Source organism: Mizuhopecten yessoensis, unplaced genomic scaffold, assembly GCF_002113885.1.
Source record: "Mizuhopecten yessoensis strain PY_sf001 unplaced genomic scaffold, ASM211388v2 scaffold11069, whole genome shotgun sequence".
Taxonomy (NCBI): domain Eukaryota; kingdom Metazoa; phylum Mollusca; class Bivalvia; order Pectinida; family Pectinidae; genus Mizuhopecten; species Mizuhopecten yessoensis.
This window is the reverse complement of record NW_018408864.1, coordinates 157,938-183,097: the sequence shown is the minus strand read 5'-3', so window position 1 is coordinate 183,097 and position 25,160 is coordinate 157,938. Positions and strand designations below refer to the sequence as shown.

General features: G+C 34.9%; 1 protein-coding gene across 1 annotated transcript in view; it reads left to right on the top strand.

The window, feature by feature from the left end:
- Positions 1 to 25,160, top strand: part of LOC110465325 — a 46,101-nt gene that overhangs the window by 905 nt on the left and 20,036 nt on the right. Inside the window, exon 2 of the mRNA XM_021521057.1 lies at positions 22,341 to 22,513. Within this exon, the coding sequence (XP_021376732.1) occupies positions 22,341 to 22,513 (173 nt within the window). The remainder of the gene's footprint in view (positions 1 to 22,340; positions 22,514 to 25,160) is intronic.

Here is a 25,160-nt window from a genome sequence, read left to right as displayed (position 1 = left end):
CGCCTCTTGTAACAGTCGAGGCATGGAGTCCGAGAAAAAGGGCCATCACCCTCAACACAGTATGATAATTGTATACTATATACTGTTATTTGTTTGTTTTATGTTTGAACTGACTGCCAAATATTAATTTAATCAAACTGTAAAAGTGCTCATATTAGCAGACCGAAAATTTAACGTTTTTTTTTTTTAAAGATTAGCGAACTGATGAATTGGTGCACTCACAATTATAAACAATAGGGAACTGTGAACAGAAACTGAAGTTGCCCCAGTCAAAATTAACCACAATATTTTAAGCGCAAACATACCGCTGAAAAGTGTACGTTTACAGTGGTAGTGAAGGGTTCTTGACACGTTCAACTATAAACGGTTTTCAAACAAATTACAACATCGGAACTGTTACAGGTTTTTGACGCGTTCATTCCTATTATCAAATATTTTATTTAATCATAACTTTTAATGTTTTTTTAACACGTTTATTCGTATGACCAAATACGCTAGTTAATCATACTCCCTCAAGGTTATTAACACGTTCATACCGACTACAAAATACGCTAGTTAATCATACTCCCTATTGGTTATTAACACGTTCATACCGACTACAAAATACGCTAGTTAATCATACTCCCTAATGGTTATTAACACGTTCATACCGACTACAAAATACGCTAGTTAATCATACTCCCTAATGGTTATTAACACGTTCATACCGACTACAAAATACGCTAGTTAATCATACTCCCTAATGGTTATTAACACGTTCATACCGACTACAAAATACGCTAGTTAATCATACTCCCTAATGGTTATTAACACGTTCATACCGACTACAAAATACGCTAGTTAATCATACTCCCTAATGGTTATTAACACGTTCATACCGACTACAAAATACGCTAGTTAATCATACTCCCTAATGGTTATTAACACGTTCATACCGACTACAAAATACGCTAGTTAATCATACTCCCTAAAGGTTATTAACACGTTCATACCGACTACAAAATACGCTAGTTAATCATACTCCCTAAAGGTTATTAACACGTTCATACCGACTACAAAATACGCTAGTAAATCATACTCGTTGAAGGTTCTTGATACGTTCATACCGACTGCCAAAGCTATTTAATCTTAAGTGTAAACGTTTTTTTTTACACGTTCATACTAATTACCAAATACTCTATTTAATTATAACAATTAATGATTTTTGACCCGTTTATACCTGATTACAAAATAGCGCACATATTGACCGTCACGGCTTCCCATGTCGAGATGAACGTTTTTATGTTAACAAAGCGTGTATCGGAGACGACAATCGGGCTATCCTTCTCAACGACATGCTTTAAGTGTTTCATTATATAGGATAAAAAATGTACCATTTTGTAATGTGAAAGAGTTGTGAAAGAGTTTAAAGAGGTTAAAGGGTTTCTTGTAAAGATAATCGTCGACATTAGAAGACACGTTTCCTGTGAATTATTTATGTATTCCGAAGTCCTCGAGACATTTTCAAAACTACTTATTGACGTAAAAAATCGACAATTAAAACTAGGACCACTTTAAATCCCCCGAAAATATAAATAAGGACTAGAGATCCAAAACTTTCCAAAGGGAAGAGCAAATTTTCTCATAATTTATTCCGGTCATTTTGAAAGTAATGTTTTTGATATAACCCACGTATAAGAGACATTTCTATATAACTATAATAATATCATGTTACAATTTCTAAATAACATCCACATGAATCTGTCGGGAGAGACAATCATTTCCTTGTGCTATCAGCCTCCGCTCCGCCATTAAATCATACGTTAACTACACTGTGTGTTTGAAACTGTACTTCAACCATCACAATGCAGTTATTTCGTCAAATTGCGCTTGAAGTGTTTATCAGAGGTATCAATCTGAATTATCAGCTGGTGTGTATTTAATCTAGTAGAGGATCCCATGTTGTTCAGTTTATAAACCCATATCATATTTCTGTGGCTTTGATTGGAGACACCCCGACAATTGCTATATCCGGTGAAGTCCGGCTTTCCTCACTTCCGGAACACTCTTCTCCTTTCAGCTTTTTGAAAAATTCCTAGTTTATAGACGCTGTTGTGTTATTTGTCGGCGCTCGTGTGAAACTTTTGTCATTGTTTGTAGCAATCGATGTAAATGTTCTGTGGGAGATCTGGTGTATTTTGTCTTTGAAGACGCTCTGGTGTTTTGAATATATATCATACGCACTCTAAGTTTAGTACGGCACGACTAAACGTTTCTTGTTATATTGATCAAATTAAAACAAAAAACAAAAAAAACCTTCAGAATGTTTTACCGTTTTAAAAATGTCATAATACGTCACGTGTTAGATAACAATGGTTACGAGAATCATGGGTCATGTGACCTCTCTCTACCACACATTCTATAACATTGTCTGGTGACTGACGTCACTGTTTTAAAAATCACGAGTCAGGCCGCGTAGGGATTTTGTAGCGGTGACGATGCTGATAGTTCGTATGCAAAACGCGCACCTATGCGTATAGCTCAAAATTCAAAAATCATTTTATCATAGTCCAAATACTTTGGTATTATGTGACTTGAATAAGTACTGAGTAATGGTAAGGTCTATTTTAATTACTCGGTGTAAATTGATGGATCCATATTGGTTATGTATCGAGGATGAATGTAAGTAGTGGAGGGAAAAGTCAAAGGGCGGCAACTCCTAACCGTATTGTTCCAAAGTGAGGAAAGATATAAATCAACTGGTTGATAACATTTTTGCTAAATCATTCCTAAGATGGCATTTTTGTTGACAAACAGACAATTCTATAACTATCATTATGAAAAGTTTCTTGTTACACAACCAATAAGTGTTTCTATGTGACGTTTCGATGACTAGTACGGTATGTACGCTGTCACCTTCATCAGACAAATGACCACAGAAGCGTATGCACAAAATAGAAACACTTATTGGTTGTGTAACAAGAAGCCTTTCATTATCCATACTTGAACCAACATGAAGAAAATGTTTATATATAATTAGTATTGCTGATAACAAACCCATTCCTTTTCCCATACTTCTTTGTTTGAGATACATAGTTAATCGAAGTGTTTCATTTGAAACTAAAGGGCTATACCAATAAACTACACTAAGCTTAATGAAATCGTTCTCATTTTGCAAATACTATTCTTGCTAGTCCCGTTTCAAAATATTTATTTGCAAAGATATGATGCTCTAAACATGGCCAACATACTCTAAAACAAACATGTGCAATATATTTAAGGATTGAATCTTGATTTGGTCGATTTCGCATTTCATGCTGAATTTGTTTCAAGATCGACTAAAGCAAGATTCAAACCTTAAATTTCAATCAACATGGTTTTTGTTTTTAAATAATTGGAACTTGTGAAAGTCCATTCTGATAATGTGTCCCAGATTTTGGAGATTGTGAAAGTGTGCGTATTGACGTAATGTGAAAAAAACCCATATAGTGCGTGATTGAAAGACCATTTACAAAATTATGTTGTACGCTGGTAGTTCACTTCAGCCAAATTATGAAAAACACAACACAAACATATTTAAACGTCATACACAATACATTTTAAAATCTCTTAATCAAGCGTTTAGTAAGGAGGCAATGTCAATCAGTCAACACCAGGGACTAATCAAATGTATTCCAAAACAAGGAAAATCAAAACTGTACATAAACAATTGGAGGCCTATTACGTTATTGAATGTGGATTATAAAATTGCAGCATCCTGTATTGCCAATAGAATTAAACAGACTCTGGTAGATATTATAAGTCAAAGTCAAGCGGGTTTTGTTAAGGGTCGTTATATAGGGGAATGTACCAGGGTTATAAATGATGTAATTGAAAAATCAGAAGAAAATGATCAGTCTGGCATATTGCTAATGTTGGATTTTGAAAAGGCCTTCGATTCCAGTTAGTGGTCATTTATAGAAAAAAGTTTGCGTTTCTTTGGCTTTAGTGATTACATTATAAATTGTTTTAAAACATTCTATTCTAATATCACAGCTTCTGTTGAAAATAATGGTCACCTCTCCACCTTTTTCCAAGTAACACGAGGAGTACGACAAGGAGATCCTCTGTCTCCATATCTTTTCATTATCTGTATTGAATTGCTTAGTGCAGCTGTAAAATATGATCCTGATGTCAAGGGAGTAATCCTCAATAATTCTGAATACCTGATAAGTCAGTATGCAGATGATTCAACATTGATACTCGAGGATGACCAAAGGTCTCTAGTTAAAGCGTTATATTTGATCGACATCTTTGGAGAATGTTCTGGTCTAAAAACCAATTTTGATAAATCCCAGGCTGTATGGATTGGGGTAAAACGGGGCTGCGGTGAGGAAATCAAAACAGAACAAAATATATACTGGAATCACCAAGGAAAATTCGAACTATTGGGAGTGAGATGTGATTTATCCAAATACGATATTTATGAAGATAATTTTACGGAAAAAATAAAGACAGTGGAATCAATTTTGTCTGATTGGAATCATTCACAGAATCTTTTTCACAAATTCCATGCTACAGAAGCGAAAACTATTAGAACATGAAGAATGCAGCTTTTGTAGTGGAGTATCAGAAACACTATATCACATTTTTTGGGGTTGTACACATAGTCAATCGCTCTGGACATGTTTTATTAACTCGGATTTACAAAAATATGATATTGTTTTAGAGAAAAAACCTGCTACTTTCCTATTCGGCATCATTGACAATGTTCAACTGACGGGTTTAAACATATGCATACTGATTAAAAAATATATATCTTTAATGCGACAATACCACAAAATCCCTGACTGGGAAAGTTGTAAAATATTTATAAAAAATTATAGAAATTTAGACCTACATTCTGTCTACATGATGTCTCAAAATGCAGCGAACAAGACCCGGCAAAAATTGGAAAGTATCAGGCTTATTCTAGAATGAACTACTAGTACTTAACTACTCGTTTATATTGTATTTCTTCTCCAGGAACCTTTGTAAACATGTAATGCACTTATGTGACTGACGCAATAAAAAAATGTCAAAGACAAAAAAATATTTAAACGTCATATTTAATTTGTGTTGATAAATGCATACGTTAAGATATTTTAAAAGTTTTCTGACGCGTGATCGCGGTAGAATAATGGTTAGACGCGTTGTGCAGGCCCAGCTGCGAGTCTACGGCAGCCATCTTTTTACTAGCTCGAAGTGGAGAGCCGCTTAAATTCGAGTTTCTACATCTTCTGAAATGTGAAGCTGTAGTAATTGAATGTCGAATTATACAGGAAACCAGAAGTGGCTTGAAAGGGGACAACAGTTTGATATGGCAGTTGGCTGTTCGACTGCATTTCATATATGACGTGACAACTTGGGTATGTGATCCACGTTGTTTTCGATTTGTAATTGGGGTTAACACTGACACAGGAGGCAGAATGGCTAGCTGGAGGGAGACTTTCTAGGACAGTACATGAATTATTGCTACGACTAGCAACAGCTGATCGTTTTTGGTTGAGGGAACAATTTCTTGTGTAGAAATTGAACTCTTTGAATTTGAGATAGACTTCCTGTTAATAACCACTAAGAAAAATATGTATGGAAAGCGAATTATAGTATGGCACTTATTACAGTAATATTTATTTATTTTGTCTGAGTGAAATGTAGGATCGAGCATTTTTATTTTTATTTATTTTTAAATTATAAGCGTTGGCCTTCATTGATCCGTCGTTATACACACACAACATTACCGAAATGATCAACTGATACATACTTTTGGCAGTCTCGTGCTGCCTGTTACGAGTGGAGGTACAGTCGTCTTGGGACCAATCCTGTGAGTCTATCGTCACATCATATCCTGAGGCCGCCCCCTCTGGGTGTTATCCCTATTCAATAGTTTCCAACAACAACACTTGTAGATATTTGATATGTCGTGGGAACATCAACATAAGGCCAAAGGGTGTAGGTAAAAATAACACAAAAAAATCATAATGTTACAGTATGAAGAATGCGTTTATAATAAAAATAATTAACAACATTCGATATAGCACCCTATGTAGCTAAAATACGCCACTTTGAGGCGCTTTACAGTACATAGACATACAATTAATACAATTAGCATATACATAAATCAATACAAATTTGAGGGATACGCAGGAGCTGCCTTATCAGTCGTCAACTACTAGTCCTATGCCACCTGGCTAATACCTCCTTATGTGTGTATGCCTGCGTGTGTGATGGAGATGTAATTTATGCAAAAGAAAGCAACAGAACTCGAGAAAATACCGAAACAAAAGACAAGCCTTCATGCATGTACCACAAGTCCGGTATTTACCGAGGTAAAGATCAGAATCTGAAGGGAAAATCATTTCTTTCATCACATGTGAAATCCGTTATACGTATTCTGTCAGAAGCTAGAAAGTATGCAAATCACAAAAGAAATGATATTCAAGTGCTTGTGTCAGATTACCTGTCAGACATCATGACATCCCACCTATATACACTGGTACTGAAATGCTAACGACATTTCCAGAAAAAGTCCCTCTCCATGGGTTACGTTCTTAAAAAGGCACTTTATCATACTTGGTCCTACTGCCAAGTGGGGGCAGAGGTTAAGTCATTTATGAGAGAGTTATTAGTTATTTTGAGAAAGGATAATGTTTCTTAAAGCAGAAAACATGTTAATCAGGCTGAACTAAAACTATAAAATCATTAGCCGAATTTATGAGTCACTAGGCGTAAATAATAACTTGGTGTAAAATTTTGAATTAAATCATTGGGTGGCTGGGTTGTGTAAGTTAAGTTTAAGCAACACTAAGTTACCCATGTACACGATGGCAATTTTTTGTACATTATTTGTCTTCATCCATGGAACCACCCTTCCTTATCACGAGAAGGTGGCATCAATGATTCACATGCCTCGCTTGCCATAATTAACTTGTACTCAAGTCGATGAAAGCAACATATCTCTTATTGGAATCAATCGCATCTCAATGACACATTTGTTTACCGATACTTTTTAAACTTGCAAAAAGATATTTCAATGTCGTGAAACAAAATCTTTTAACACAGTGTCGACTTACAAATGTAGAAATATTGGATCTGTTAGTCGTGGTTCACTGATTCACAAATTTGATTCAGAGAAAGCAAGTATAAATGTGATAGCACTGAAGCAAGACAACATGGGACAAACCGTGTCAATTATTCTCAAAGTTTAGATTATTTGTTACTATGTAGTAGTTTTGAATCGTCCTACATGTAACATTTTTAAGTAAAAAAGAAGGCATAATCAGTATTCAAAGGTGAGAAGAAAGAAACGATTTAAAAAACCTTACCCTGGTTTTGAGGAATGATGTTTTCTACATATCTTCATTTACTCCTGATAGTTTGTCTATAAAAGAGACATCTTCTATATCCGGTCCTATATAAATGTATTCTTATTGTACCCCGTCTTTATATAACCGTAGCTATAACGAGGTCGTTAATCTCAAAGCAATCAACATGCACATCTTATAAAGGATGTTTAAATATATTTCACAAAAACACCTTCCCGAAAACTTTCTGGAGAACTGACTTCTAAAAATGTGCTTTCCTGATACGTTTTTGCTGAATTATTGTATTGTACTAAGCGCCAATCCTATTACGTTAACTGGCAAAGAGTGGCAACGTAATTGCTCTAATAAATATCAATTTTGTTCAGTTGGAATTTTTACTTCAAGCAGGAGTAACACTATTAACATTCAATTTAATTGAAAATAAGAAATTCGTGGCAAATTGTCTTAAATCTAGAGACACGAACTTAATGACGTCTCTCTGTGGACATAAACGATTTTAACACACTGAAAAGGTTAAATGCTGAAGAGTGATGCTGCACATATTTTTTTGCGAGAGTTATATTTTTGCGAGGAAATATGAAGACGAAAACTTCATTCAACAATTGATACATATCAAATCAATCATAGATATTTGTCTTACCTGTAATCTCGGATAGCATGACGTTAAGTGAGAACGAATACATCCAAGTTGAGCACGGCTGAATGTATACGTCCGCGAAGTAAAATAGTCCGGTAAAGGCACGTGCGTGGTATCGCTTTTATTACTTACCTGTAATCTATATGAATATAATTTATTCTGCGAAACTGATATTTATTCCGAATAAGACCTTTGAACCGAATGTCAAAAGTGATTAAAAAGATGAATCGCAATAATTTTTCTAAAGCTGATTTTCATGTATCTCAATCTGATTGGTAATCTAACTTTGCAAATTACTACAAATTCTAAAAGATATGCCAATAAGCATACAAAAGGCTTCTAATAGCTGTGGGAATTAGTTCAAATTTTGTAATCGATAGTTGGTTTGAAAAAAAAAAAAAAAAAAAAATCCATGTGATCCATATTATATATGATTAAGTTTTATAACAACTTATCATTAAATCGAGCATATATCACTATCTAAAATGTATATGTATGTCTCTGTCTGGAAAGAAAAATTAAATCATAAAATAAAATTAAAAAGATGAGTAGGACAGGATACGATGATACTTTATGAGAAAGTAAATTATTCGGAACCAAACAAACTTCCTTTAGGTAAACGCTTGCTGCTAGGAACGTCTATTAAAGTATCTAAATAAGTTTACGTCACCTGACATACAGTATATTTTGCATGTAACCCCCCCCCCCCCCCCAAAAAAAAAACTCGTATGTGTTTTAACTGAAACATTGAGATACTTTCGTTACGTAATATTTAGACCAATTATATCCTGCCGTGACTTTTCAGAGGCAAAGTTCGATCCCCAGGTATATGACTTTATTTAGGAAAAACACATTGGTAAAAGGTTTTACATATGTGTGTCACTTAGACGATGAAGACGGGAACCCATATTACCTATAGGGAAATTTGCCCATTTAATGGCAATGAAGAAAAAAAAAATTATACGCTGAAAAGTAAATAGTCGCTGATTTAATAAATCGAATTCCAAAGGTTAAAATTTATTTCATTTCAACTTCATGTTATAGTTTTCTTGCCCCTGAGGAAAACAGATAGACGTTTTAGGAAAAATAAGTGAAATGTGTTGGGTTTTTTTGTCGGAAACAAACATAAAAAAGCCGATAGTGGTGCTGGAGTCTTTAAAAACCTTCCAGCAATGTTTTATCGACCATTGGTTTTAACTCTCAGCCAGATGCCTCAATGTTGGAGAAGATTCTTCGGTTTTGTTAGTTATGCAAAAAAAAAAAAAATGTACCAAGATCATCATATAGTTATTCGAACTCAGGATTGATTCACAAGTGGTAGCTATGAACAAGGATACGATTCACGTTGATACACTAACAAATGTATCAGGAGAATAAGACCAAGTGTTCCGGAAGGGTAAGAATCGTGAACAATATCGGAATTTTCTCCTACATACAATTGAAATATAAGTGTCATTCAACATGCAAGCCATTTAATTGTTTTAAAAGGTATTACATAGTTTGTCAGATAGTTTGGTGAATGGTAATGGTTCTGATGGTTATTGTGGTATATCAAGCAGTCCCAAGCTAGCTTTCTCATCTCGTCGCAGCATACATTTGTCACATTTGTATCCTGTAGGAATTCCGCGTCCTACCACTTAATTTGAGAATTAAAAACAGTAACTGTTATCATCCATGGCTGTATAATATCACTTCACGTGAAACCCTAACTGAATTATGAGGCGAGAGGTGAGAGTAAAACGTGAGCCAGTCTGTAGGTGTGAAACATAAAGATATTCAGCAACCTGTTGTGGAATTTATCGTCTTCGGTAGGGAAAAGATCAGACAGCGCGCACGCGCTATTATTCTGACAACGTCACCATCGCCTCATCACTTTAAACAGCGTTATCATGGTTGCATCATCAGTTTTGTCACACATTCGCTAAGGATGGTGGCACTGCACATCGGGTTCAAAATTACAACACATCCGATAAGTACTTCTACGTGATGCAGATATCACACAATCTTTCACATTCAGAGTAAGATTTATGAAGTGTAACACTCAGCAAAGCCTTGTGATAAACTTCAAACATCTTATCTTGGGGTTGTGTCGGGTCTGTTTACATCACACAGGTATGTTCCCCCTAACCTACATATGTTTCACTTTAGAAACGTATTTTTTTTAAAGTTGTTTTGATGTCATATGATAATATAATATCCCACGTTTATTATTACAGCATGATAGAATATCTTTAATAAAAAAAGAACATCCGTCATAAAGATTACAAAAATCGAATTGATATTTCAATAATAAGAAAGAATTGTCAAAGACAGAAATTTAAAGCGGATGTCCAATTAAACAGAAGTCATTGGGTACGCAAACCTAAGCGAGTGTCATCAATGTAAATGTACTGTAGTCATGAGAGTACATTGAGTTTGATAGGAAACACAGAGTAAGATGTAGAGGAAATACACGATTTGACGTGTCAGTAAATGGAACGAGATTTATTGATTGTTGTGCGAACATGCCTTCAAACTTCCTCCGCTGAAGCAAGGTATAAGTGGATTTTCTATAAAAACACTTCATTTGTAAGATCATTCGAAACGTGATTGTAAATTTATCTAAACCTGACACTGAGTGATTATACAATCGATCATGGAGAGACTCTTTGGGAATATATTGGTTCGTCAACACGAGCTGAGTACATGAAAAGTAAAATGAAAAAAATGTGCGTGAATCAAATTTAAGTCGATTGCTGTATTTTAGTGTTTGTAAGCCATTAATTAAAATGAATTCGTTCCCAAATTCGAAACTGTGATTAAATAACACGAAATACAATTTTAAGACAAATTCATCTGTTGTAGCCAAATGTTGATAACTTTTTATGTTATAAGAGATATAGGTACCTTTCCTATTTTGCTGTATTTCTCTTAAGCATGGGTTTATGTTCTTTTCACCTTTATTATGACTGGTAAGTCAACTGAACCAAATAGCAAGTATTAAATGTTTACTTTTTTAGCATTCTGAATAGATAAACTATGTTTTAAAATAGCTGTATTTTGTTTTTGGTACTTAATTTATATCATTGGTTCTTATTATTTTTCTCATACATTTTAATTGATCAATGTCCATATATTTGGAATTGTCAAAATCCTGACAATCACGGATTTGACAATTTCACCCTGATAAGTTGAATGCCTGTCGAACAAATGTGCCTTCCATGTAAAAACGGGTGTAGCAAGGCGGCATGTTATTTTTTAAGTTCAAAGTGCATTTACCACTTCCAGAGTCAGGAAAAGTGTGGTATCTCTACACATGGAACTGAATCAGGTCGGAATGTTGTCAAATTGGTTTTCCTTGTAGGGAAACGCTTTATTGGCTGAAGTTATTCAACAATCATGAAAATAATATTACAAAGATCTAATGATATATTGTACAGATTTGCTATTTGATTTTAAAAAAAAACAAGAAAATTGAGTGGAGAATAAATCCCAGGTTGATTTATATCCAGATTTTGATTACGGAGACAATTTCACTATGTTCCATAAAATTGTCATAATTGAATGGCCAATTGATGAATTGTATTGTTTTCGCCCTTGTATAACAGAGGAAAGTGGCGCTAATGCTTAATACTTCATCCACTACACTTTATGTCTATTTTATTGACATTTCAATGTTCATTTCCATTTACAAAAAAAAAAAAAAAAAAAAGGTACCGTTTGAAAGAGTCGCAACTCGTCAATTGTTTTAACAAATCTATTTAAAACGGAAAAACTCTGCAAACCGGAATGAAAGGTAACACATTCTATCTTGATATTACAGTGTATTTGTAAAAGACAATATTCTCGTTACTTGTTAGCATATTTTTTGGTTTGTGTGAAGTTATGTAACAATGACGACACCTATTACTGATAACCGTTGAAAACCAAATTATATAATAGTTCAACATTGAACTGCGCTGATTTGGCATTTATAGTAGATTTGAATGACACAGCTTTACAGGCAAACGTCATAATGTGGGCTATTTTATAATTTTCCATACAAAGTTTTGTCATTCATATTGACTAAATTTTATATCAACAAAATTAAATGCTCCTATTAATTTACCATTTTTTGAGGTGTTTTTTTTATCACAGAAATTAATATATGTGTATTAAAATTCTGCATTAGCGTATTCCATCTTTGCGTATTGCAGAGTTATCTTCTCTTGTGAGCAGGTATTGATTGTTACGTAATTTGTTTGTGTGAGAAAATTACGTCGTTTTCTCAAAAATTGATGACGTTACACTCACAAACAAATGACGTAACAATCAATACCTGCTCACAAGAGCAGATAACTCTGCAATACGCAAAGACAGAATATGTATCGTGTAAGTTTGTTAAATTTACAGAACAACCATCTTTCATGGAGGGTCAGTGGTATCCAACGTTACAATTATGACGTCATAGTAATCATGACGTCAACGCGTGGGCCATGCCATTTAAGTTGCCGTGAAATGAGTCTTGCGCTAATTCTTGAATTGTATACAGGAAGTGCAAACATATATGATTCGGCAGTGGACTAATCACAGGCTTTTTAATTGCCCAATGTAACCTTACAGTCTGTCATTTATAATCCAAAAACGATAATAACACGCCAATAGATATGTAAAATTGGTCATTACACATGGTTTCATTGTACTTCAACTTGAACGATTATCGTAGAAGGACGATCACTCACGGGGGTGACACACTTGGCAGATTGTACCCACGAGTGCTTTCCCCAACTGCTTGTGATTTAATTGTTTTGCTTTTAGCGTGTCGATTTTTCCTAATGTCTTCTTTATTCTCTCCAACCTCGCTTGATTTAAAATAAATGTGGATATATTGAGTAAAAAGTGGTCATTTTTGTAAATGAATTAGGATGAGTTAGATAGCCTTATCTTTAAACTTGTTTAAATATCATCATGGAATTGGAAATTTGATTATGTTTAGGTACATGCATGTCTGTGCAAAAGAAATAAAAAATTACTTCGGCTCAACTTAAAGAACATTTCATTCTAATTCGAAGGTTATGCGGTATGTTTTGAATCATTTCTGACATTTAGAAAAATATATTAAATCTCAACGAAACATTTATTGAGATATATAGTTATATAGATATGCAGCTCCATCTTATATACAGGAAGACATTTAAATCACTCGAGAATAATGGAGACATTCACCAAACACTTCCTAGAAATTATCACACTCCATGACAACATTGAACTTTTGCGATATTTCTAATTCAATTACTGTCTCTTTATTCGTTTTTAATTCAAGTGTTGATGAACAATCATGAAAGTGTTAAATGTCAATATGGTATCCCAATAGCACGATCATTTGTAATGCAGTCTTTATTAAAACCACATACAGGTAACAGAATGGCCGATTAGTTCGTTTTAACTAGCACCTGCCCTGTTGTTAATATTTAACCGGGACTTAATCTGTTGCTTTGTCTCGATGTGTTAGAGTACTTTGTATTAGCCAGAGAGCTCTTTGTTAAAGTTAATGATCTCTTCTTCTGTTGAGATGTCTCGTCTGTAATTCTAATTTTCTTTCTGCTGGTTTCGCCTTTGAACTCTGAATTTTGACCTTCGTTGTAGACGCTACGATACACACAATTATATTTTATGTCATATTAAGGTAACGTTAACTAATGTATGTAATGAAAGAAATAAAAAAATAAAAAACTGTTGAAAATATTTAGACATCCATCAATGCAAATGAAAATGTACGCTATCAGGTATGACCCTTTTGCACTAGCACTATTTGATGTCGTAAGCAATCATCATTTTCCTTTCCGCAGAAATAGCATACGAACCTCCCATGCACACATCTTTTATACGTGTCACATATACTGCACTGCGTCAAATTGTTACCTATGTGTTATGATTGTCTTGACAGATATACAATGTTACACAATAAACTTCAAAGTCAGGGTTTTACATAGTTTTGGATAGACTTCATTTTAAGCTAGTGATATCTTAGGGAATTTTCTAAAATCACACCAAACATAACAAAACTTTTCCACTTGTACCTCTTTGGCTAAGTATAAAAAAGTCATAAATAAGTGAAACTAATCCATCTTTATTTCATTGATTGGCTCCCATATATATTTACCAACCATATTTTTAACATCTGGGAAAATGTTATAACAAAATTTTACAAAATATCTAATTTAACTACTGATGTTTTGCTTCAATTTGGTGACCGTTTTAATAAGAGTTACCTGCAATGGTACTTTTTAGATAGTTAAGATCGACATATCGAAATACGGCAACAATAAGGCTTACCCTTTTAGAACACATATACTTACTCCTTGTTTTGGAGGGTGTTCATGGTGCAAGAATTGCTTACCCTCTTAGATATTTGGACTCTTTCCTTACTTAGAAGAGTGTTCATCGCACATGAACCTATCCCTTTTTCGGAGGGTTTTCACGTTGTAAAATACGCTCACACTTTTACAGCACTGTAATATATACTTCTTGGTTTAAGAAGGTCTTCAAGAAGCATCACACTTTAAGAGCATATTGTTTCACCTCCTGTGTTTTGGGGTGTTCATTACGCATGAAACTCCTACCCTTTAAAATCATATTGATCTACATGTTTGAATAACTTTCATTTCTTTTGAAAGGGTTTTCATGATCACTTTTCATTTATATTGGAGGGTTTTTTTCATTTTCGAGACAGTTGCAGTTTCATCTCTGTTTAATTTCGTTAGTTCCAGACATTTAAATATTCGTCAATAATGATTTACAACTGTGGCTTAGACGTTGGTTGCCTAGACGCTTTCTTGGAGTTGAACATGACTTGTGGAAAATGTGATGCAGGAAACATTTATCTTTTTGGATATAGGGGTTTTGGCGTCTGTTATTTCGGTTTCAAGAGCTTGGTCCGAAAATCATGATGAATGCCGATCGCTGACGGAAAAGCTTCCAACACAGAGTTTCCAAAGATGCACTACTTTTGTTCTCAATGCGAGGACGTGATATAACTAGGATTCAGCTCACATTTACATAGCGAGTGTCATCGATGAGGCAGGGGACGCCTACCCTTCCGGAACACATGTACTTTTTCAAGGGTCTGCAAGTAAATATTTTCTGTCTTCACATTTTGCTCTAGTTTTATCGATTTTGAGTTCCAATAGTGGTTGTGTTGGCACTCTAGTATTCTCTTGTTTGGGTTTATTGTGTGTGAATGCTAATTCGTCTACTTTACAATCCAAATCGAATACGTATGGAGATAAACAAAAATATGTTTGTGGTCAGGTTCCATTGAAGGATGAGGTGATGAATTGAGTTGGTCTTGAAGCAAATTTAATGAACTGCAAAGCAGTTCATGTTGAATTTGTTTCAAGACCAACTCAATTCATCACCCCATGAGATCAACCAAAGCAAGATTCAATCCTTATATTTCAATCAACGTGTTTTTCTCTCTCTCAATAATTGGAACTTGTGAAGTCCATTCTGATCGTTAGTATACGTAGTGACGTAATGCAAACAATATAGCCCGTCATTGAAGGACCATCATACAATATGATGGTGTACGTTGATAGTTCAATACAGCCAAATTATGTAGAAACAAAACACGAAACCATATTTTAAATGTCATATTTAATTTGTATTGATAAATTCATAAGATATCAAATTTTCTGATGCCTTACCACGGAAGAATAATGTCTAGACGCGATGCACAGGCTCAGCTGCGAGTCTACGTCATCCATCTTTTTACAAGCTCGAAGTGGAGAGCCGCTTATTTTCGAGATTCTACATCTTCTGGAATGTGAAGCTGTTGTAACTATATGTCGAATTAGACAGGAAACCAGACGTGGCTTGAACGGACGAAACATTTGATATGGCATTTGGATGTTCGACTGTATTTCATATAAGACGGGACCACATGGATCTACCACAGGGGTTCGTTACAAATGTCTGAAATACACATATCATGCTATACTGCTATACAATATATAATCTGTGGTCCATATCAATTATAGCATGATATGTGTATTGCAGACAGTTGTACCGAACCCCTGTCGATACTATTTTGCTGATTTATCGTTTTTGGTTGTTTGAACAATTTCTTGTGTTGCAATAAAAATGTGATTTTTTTGTTCAAACATGTTAATAGTTATCTGCCTTCGCAAAATCATACACACAGGCAATATTAATCTGGTCAAATTCATCTGCAAATTAAACAGGTTACATTTGGTAGTTGCATTGAGTCCAACTTGAGTAGGAATTGAAATATAACTACATGTTAAAATCAATAAAGCATTGAAACGAATTCAAATATATCAAGTTACAATACTTTGAAATATAAATGTTTATTTGACATTTGCTTAGAGAGTGAACCATTTCATCATCACACTGTTATTGCGATTGGTTTAATTTTACGCTGCACTGCGTTATACGTGCAATTTAATCTACTGTTTCATTAATTCCTTAAGGTTTCTTTCCAGCGTCGTCCCAAACGAACACTGGTTTTAATAGAAGTTATTAAATTTCGACAAATATTACTGATGAGAGATATGCAGGGGGTCTTCAATCCTGTTTTCAAGATGACAGAATCGAGACTTCATGTATATAACAAGTTACTCAATATCCACAAAACCATGCCAATCAACATATAACCAAAAGAGTAAATAAACAAATTTCGTAATAACTCTTCAATGATGCCCTGTCCGATTGTTCTTTTTTAAAGAACTTTGTACTGCCTTGGAACATAATCGCAACAGACCGTTAACACAGATTCAGACGAAATGTTATATATGTAATAAGCAAGTAGTTCTACAATCATGACTTGTACACTTGTTTTCAGTATTTAACATGGCCTTTGTTACACATTATACAGACCAGGGCCCACTTGTATAAAACATCTCAAAGTTAAGGAAAATCTCAAGCAATGTATTGTCTATGGGAAATTTTAGATTTGAGGAAATCTCAAGAGTTGAGATGTTTTATACAAGTGGGCCCAGGCTATGGCAGCTAGAAATCAGGAAATACTTTGCATTGAATAGTACTGCCTCGCCTCTTGAAAGGTTAAGCAAATATTGACCGACACTGAAGCCATGATTCTTTACCTGTATATCTGTATATGAAATAACAGACCAAAGTCATATTTGTAAATATGTCTAAGAGCAAAACCAAGGGAAAACACGTTCACATTACAAGAAAATTACAAGACAGCTTAAACGAGTATTGCCTTATCTCGAATTTGGTACATTTTGCGGTAACCAGGGATAAAGGACTTTTGATGTTGTACTCGATCAAGACATATAGCAGATGAAAGATAATATTTTTTGAAAGTACGACATTAAAAGGTGATTTTTTGTGTGTAAATGCTAATGAAAAGAAAGACCTGTTCCTTCTCATGTATCAATTTAAACCAAATTACATAATTGTTTATAACCTATCATCAGTAAAATTCTACTAAGCGTTTAAAACACTCTCAAATACATCCTTTTTAAGTGAAAATCCCATAAATATTGATTCACCTTGACCTTTGACCTTCTGTTCTACGTATGCAAAGATTAGTTCGCTGTTAACAGGTGTAATTAAGTTGACTAAACGGGTAATTCTTTCTATTGTCCTTCATTATACCAATGCTGCTACACCTGTGCACAAGATCTTAAATCAGGATATTCTAAGCCTTGTTAGCTTGACGTATCATTCACGCAAATTTTATAAAATGGTGTTCTTGAAAAAAGTCTGTGAATCTACAAATATATAACTATTTTTGTCTTCAGACGATCATTTTGCATCTCCCTACGTGTATTTTTATATTTACACCAACTACAATAATCTAATCAAATTTTGAATATAAATGAAACCAGCAAATTAGGAATCTTGAGTCGATGCTACCATTTTTGCTATTATCATTTGTATTAGATATAAGACTTTTTTTTCTCGTCGATAACGCTTGAGAAAAAGGCTCTTACTTAAGTGGTCGACATAAAATTGACTGTATGTACAGCATGAAAGCAACAATTACACAACATATCACAGATATGAAGTATCACAGGATTCTTTTGTCACTGGCTATGACTTACTTCAATTATAATACTATATTTAAAAGGAGTGCTGTTATATTGATATGATATTTGATGTATATTTGAGATAATATACGACTAATGTGATCTCATTAACATCACACACAGAAAAGATATTGTTTTCATGCCAAAGCAAAGTTTTCTCCTTCTATATGTTGATCTCAGTTGCAACTTTATTTTGAGAATTCGGTTTGAGCATGTGCATTTAATTAGATTTTTCCTAGATTTACAAAGCAGGTTTCGCCAATGAAGCAAGCGACGCTCAAGTTTTCGCAACACAAGGTCTTATCCTCCTTGTACATTTTAAAGGGTCTCCGTTTAAGTTCTTCTTTAGTGCATATAATGCCCCCGTTTTATCGATTTTGAGTTCGAATTAAAGATAAAGATGTCCTAAGATATAGCGACAGCAAACTTACACGACTGGCTACATAATTTTTCAGTAATGGAGTTTCATTATAGGCAAACTGTTATCAGGGAAATGATCCACGGACAGTATCAAAATTGGATTTAAAACGCACCTTATCCAATTATACAATAAATATTTCTATTCATCTACCAATCGTATAAATGTTTCCTCGTATATGTCACTTACTGTTTAGGGGTTAATCTCAACACCTACGTCATTAGCAGTTCTTATCCTCGTCCCAAGCCTCACTTGACCGAATTTACGTCAGATATGTAGCTGTACTTTTAGTAAAGAACATCCGACTGGAACACAAGCAGAAGGAGCAAATATATTGGATAAACCAGTTCATGCTTTGTATCAAATTACCATCCACAAGTGTCAGGAAGTATCTGTGTCCAAGGCTAGTTTTCGGCAAGGCATCAACCGAGCGTTGTACAGTGACGTCAGAGTTACCCGAGGGATGCAATTTATTATCAGATTCTTTACAGAAGATATGTTGGCCAAACCTTCTCTTGGTAGTGATGTTGATGTATTAAACTAACGGGAAATTATAGCTAGAATTACATAAAAAGAAAGCTCAGCAAATAAGGATTCAGTCAAGCAACATATCTTTTTTAGTTGCTTTATGAACTGACAATGGGAAATTAACCTGGTGCAAAATTCGGTATCCGAAGATGTCCAGGGCATTTGACATTATTTCTTTAGTATGCTGATTGGACCCCGACATTAGCGGCAGCTGTCTCGCTTCTCTCATTCGTGACGTACAATAACTAAACCTCTCGGGGGAAATACCTTTCGAAATTATAGCCTGTCATAATATTGTGAAATGGAATCATCTCGGTATGTTTTATGACGTACACACTGATTTTACATATATTTTGATATCTTGGTCAGGGGTCGACATTTTTACTACATCATGATGATAACCAGCACACAAATTCAAACTATTATAACATGCGATGGAGGTTTGGCTGCTAAGAATAATTCAGGAATTATTATGAACGAATTAATGTAAAACACTGCCAAAGTCTCTGAGCAACTGTGCATCAGATATCGAAGTATGATGGAAAGTGCGATACACAAAGCACGTCTCTATTTAATCCTTTTCGTCAACTGTCCAACAATTCTATAGTTTCAATTTTCATCAGACATAATTATAAATGTATATATTGCCAGCACCCCTACATTGACATTTGTAAGTGTATTATTACGCCCCTTCAAGCTTTCCGCAATATGGTGTACTATCGCCCACAGCCACGCGCTGCGTCTGATCCCATTCGAATGAGCTGTGTGACCAGCATACAGATTAGCATTCCTCCATTACTGGACATAACGGACCTATCACGTGCATGACATGTCTCTATGGACACGTGTAATGTCAGCTACATGGTGAGTTTTTGTACTTAACAGATTTCTGACAACTGCCAATAGATATCAACACGTACTCAGGCTGTAACGACATATGGTGCAGTAACACATATTGTACCTGACTTCAGGTTAAGACAATTCTCCTTTAGCCATCTCATCTTCACTCCTGCGAAACCTGCAGGGGAATAGGTTAAAGTATGCCTGTCAATAAAGAGCGCTCCTTTCAAAATATTTCATTTTTTTCTTTCTACAGAAAATGTCCACTTCCTTCTAACTGCTGATAATTGTTTCCCAGATTTGGTAAATATTCAGTATCGAAAATTTCCTGCAGGTAGGAAGTATCATACGCGGATCAAATATAACTGGCAATAGAATGTATGGAGGTCCATTTTAACTGTTGTGTTTGGTATTATATCGCGGACCATTGAAAGATATTGTAATCAGTTCAATTAACTTGCACTGGTTTTCCTATCTAACGTAACTAATTTCAACCTCAGTTGTCAGTTGTTCAAAGCAATGTTACTAAAACAAAATCATAAACGGTAATTCAAATTCCGGCCGAATGACAATTTGATTTCTAATTTCAATAATTATAAAAATATAAGCTATTTTCCCGTGAAGCTAACATTGCTTCAAATACAAAGATATTATAACAAATAAACTTTGGCAACTACCGAAATATACGCAAAAACATCACTAAGCGGAATAAAAACAGTACAAGAAACCAGGTGATTTAGTCATAAAACCTGTTATTTAATGTTTTAAAAATTGCACATCACAGTTAGAGTTAAAACGTTAAACAAAAAAAAACTACACAATATGTAACAAACAGTGCTTCGCTTCGTTTCTTTTGTTTTTTATTATTCTTATCTGCCAAACGCGGATATCTAAACAATGAAACAGTACATTACTTCTGTATGTTTGGAAATAAGGATAAGCCACGTTAACCCAAACAGTTACGTTGAATCCCCCTAACCCCTCCCATTTTTCATCTTTGTTTATACTATGATGGGATCCACTTTTGTTATCCTCCTCGGCCATGAGTCATCTCCAATGGCGACCCCCTTAAGGCGACCGATTATGGCAGCCGACCGAAATCACCAAATAATGAAAACATGCTCTGCTAATTTGTAATATTTAGGACAAATGGAAGTACCGTTGATCACACACAGATGCTGGATGCCTGTGCGTGCTTTTATCGTTTTATTTTTCTTCGCACAAATTTAAAACTCGGATGCGATCAATTAAATGCTTTAATTGTATTTGACAAATGAACAAAAAATGGCATTTCTGAAACTATTGGGATTCATCTTTCGTCACGCATCGGCCCCCGTGTATGATAAGGAATTGGTGTTGGTGACAACGCTTTAGTTTCCAATAGTGTTCCTGTAGGGACATGGAAATGGTTGTTTACACTGTGATACTTATCAAACGTTATATTTACACATGAATAACGAGTATTGGTTTTAATTAAAACTTCCAACAAAAGATGTTAGCTTTGGAGACCTCCCCCGATATTTTATTCCCTTTTCAATTACAGTAGTATCTGCGTCGTTCATATCTCGCGTTGATACCGTTCCTAATCACGTGTCATCCAAATTGTTCAATTTTTTACCAATAGTAAACCAGAACAAATGATTTATCATTCGTCAGCACATGCGAACTCATCTCAGGGACGCTACACGAGAAATGTATTGCATGGCCTCTTTAACCCCTGTATAAATATCATTTATGATGGAAATCCGAAAGTGGGTCGGTAATGAAGGCAAAATAGTAGAATCGACGAGCATTAGGCCCATTATTGATTAAGACATATTTCCACACCGTATAAAATGTAGGGCGAGTATTCTGAATTATTGAACCCTTATATGTATCGATGATAAAATGGAACTATTGGAATCCTGTTCCAATTTCAAAGACATATTTCAAAACCAATGTAAGATGGAAATAGTTGGGAGTAAAGGGAGTTCTTGAGAAGTTAATCATCCGTTTCGTCACGTATGTATTTTGGCGTAGATGTTAACATCACAGGTAACATGTTGTTTGTGTGATAATTTAATGAATAGCTGAAATGGCGATGGTAAATTTAATTCATCCAGTGAGAGACTTTCATGAACAACGTACACATGAATTATGTTTAAGGCACATGTATAAGGGCATACTGAATAGATGTACTACTGGAGAAGCTGGAACTAATTTTACGTCCATCACTTTCACCCTTATTTCGAATATTGATTCGTCTTCCATGATTCACCCCTGAAGACACATTTGAACTCTTCCAATTAAAAGGTTGGAACAGTTAATAATAAAATATCAGGGATGAATGGGCTATTGACAAGGGACAGTTTTTTTTTTGTCTTATTCACACAAACTATTAAACTGGTATATTTTCGAAGTCGGGTTCATATTAGGGTTTTGTTGACGCTTCGGTATTTCTTTAGTTTTTTGTTTGTTTTTGTTTTGTTTATTCTGCTCTGCCAACTACCGATTCAGCATTTAAATTGCACTGTTCTGATTTCTTTTTCAAACATTTTCTTTCCGTTGTTTAATTGCAGCACTTCCCATTGCCGATGTGTTCCGAAGACACAGTATGTTCTGAAATAAGCGAGTTACCATCTATAAAGGAAGAGAACAATTATTTCAGTTGGATGATGTGTCAGTGTCCCGGGGAAAGCGTGTGTCCCAAGAGTCCCGGCAAACAGACCATTGAGGTCACAGGGTCAAAATGGTAAGTACAATGATTTATTATGAACGTTTTTCCAGTGATCTCTCATATCTTGCATGAGGCACGTTAGTGTAGTGGTAGGACACCGGGCTCGTGACCGAAGGGTTGCGGGTTCGAATCACATCACGGCACTGTGTTGTATCTTTGAGCAAGATACTTTACTCCGCTTGTTCCAGTCTACTCAGCTGTAAATGAGTACGTGGTTGGGCAGTGCCAGAACTGTAGAATGCTAGCTGTGAGCGCCAAAATGGCAGCACCGGCTGTACGCTCCCCAGGGAGTTGAGAAAGATATTGGCTAGTTGCAAAGGCCCTACAGCCACGGGTAATAATTTGTGAACCACGACCTACAAACAAGGTTGTGATAAAACGATATATGAGAACTTCGAATTATTATTATTATCATTATTAATTGGCGACATTTTTGTTGTACGTTCGAAATGTTAGTTCGATTTTCGTATCGTTTGTTTCCATCGTTGTAATCCTAAACATGGAATATCAAATATTCTTAAACAGATATTGTTTATATATTGAAATATAAAGTTTTATGTGTTCTTTTGAATGGTTAAAATGATGTACTGTTATAATATTGAAGCATACAGTCTTACATTGTGTTTTGATATTGTGTAGTATACTGTATCATGTAAATAAACTATAACATTTTGATGTTAATGTAGAGATATGGTATGATGTCAATATTGGCAACATACTATCTTGTGTTCAATCACTAAAATATTCGGATAGAATGTTGAAGTTTATCATCTTATGTTCAGATTAAGACGTGTCTTTATGTACGATTTCTCTCTCCCTCAAATATTAGGTTACTTTTTCTGCTGCACAGATGAATCATACCGTACGTATTTACATGTGTATATTATGTGCAAAATAAGACGATTTAAAAAACCGAGTTTATGTTGTATTATGCCATGCACTATGAGTTAAATTATTAAGATCTATTGTTTCTATTGTACGTTTTAAATATTTTAACTGTTAAGAAAGATTGTTTAAAAGATGTATATCTTTTGTGTGTGTGTGTGTGTGTGTGTGTGTGTGTTTGTGTATGTGTGTTATATCTTTATAACTGATCGGCGCATTTTTATAAATGCTTAATTAGGAATTATTCCCTGGTTTCCAGTTACAAAAACCGATTTTTGAATTACATGTACACCTTTATGCTTTCACTAAAAGTCTACTTTCATAAAAACCAAAGTAAAAATATTTTCCCTTATATATAAAACAGGTAACAGTGCAATTGCCAGATGGCAAAATATTCTTCGTTTTGATATATCATTTCGATATCTGTCTTATTTCAAAAGTCCATCTGCAGCAGGTGATGTCTGACGAATATGTTTGTCTCTCAGGCAGCCTCCCGTCAACCGAAGCTCATTATTCCTTAAAGGTTATCGGTTCATTTTTCAAATATTTCAACATTGTCATAAAAAAGAAGTTCCGCCTATGACGTCACATTGAGTATACATCAGGACTGAAATTGCTTTGAAATGCATTCTTTTAAACCTGAATAATGACGGGAGGTTTAGGAAGCGATTAAATGAGATTCAAATAAATCATACAACAAATTAATGTCATCAGTTTACAAAATGGATTCCTTACGTCATCTTTTTTTTTTTTAAATGAATGCCTTGTTTGGTGTAACATGTAACTCGATGTTTACGCCCAACCTAATTTATTACGGTGCACTATTTGGTCGTTAATACTAGATTAAATACCAGATCTTGTTATTAAAATCTGTTAATTACTCCAAATGAATCTAATGACTCTAAACGGTCCATCAATCATATTCCGATTATAGTCATAATTCGCATCCTCATCCAACATCCCGAGGCCAGGATAATCACCACTGACAGGAACTGCCGTGTGGCGGCCATTTTGAATAGAAGCGCGTGAATGTTTTCCAGTTTCATCATTTGAATAATTGAGCCTCTATTTGAAACCACTCAGCCCGGCATATATAAGCACCTTGGGATTTCAAGATGTCTATCAGATATGTGGTCAAGCACAAATATCTAAAGACGGAAACAAGAACATCCACAGAAGAACGCCATAAAGTTTTTGAATTTCAACCAGACACAAATTGACGATTTTTTCCATTAGGAACCTCAAGGGATCATGAATCAGAAATTTCCCTCTGCTCTGCACCGTTCTACCGGACGACCCAGTCCTTTTTACGGGTCATTATTTACCGAGGTATTAAATACCGTCCACACTCTTGGGACTGTGTATAAGGCGGTAATTACCGTGTGAATCACAGATCTCCGTGCCCAAGTGAACCTTATTCACGACACTGCTAATATATTTTTCGCTAGTTTAAATCTGAATGGTAGATAATTTTTCCTAGACATCCTTGTGCCTTCTGTCCTGTTTCCTTGTTAGGTCAGGTCGTCTCGAGTAGGTAGGTAACGTAACGATATATTTCATATGAAATATCTCCAAGTTGAGCATTCTGGCTTCTCTTTTGTTTTGTATAAATGACGGAAGGCCTATACTACTTTCTCCATCACCACATATATTCACTTAAACGATATTGAGTCCAAGACATCATCATGATTTCGTGCTGATACATGTAGGTGCCAGTAATACTTGAGTTTAAGGTCTTCCCCTAACCTCCACCCCACCCTTTTCAATTACTCTTATA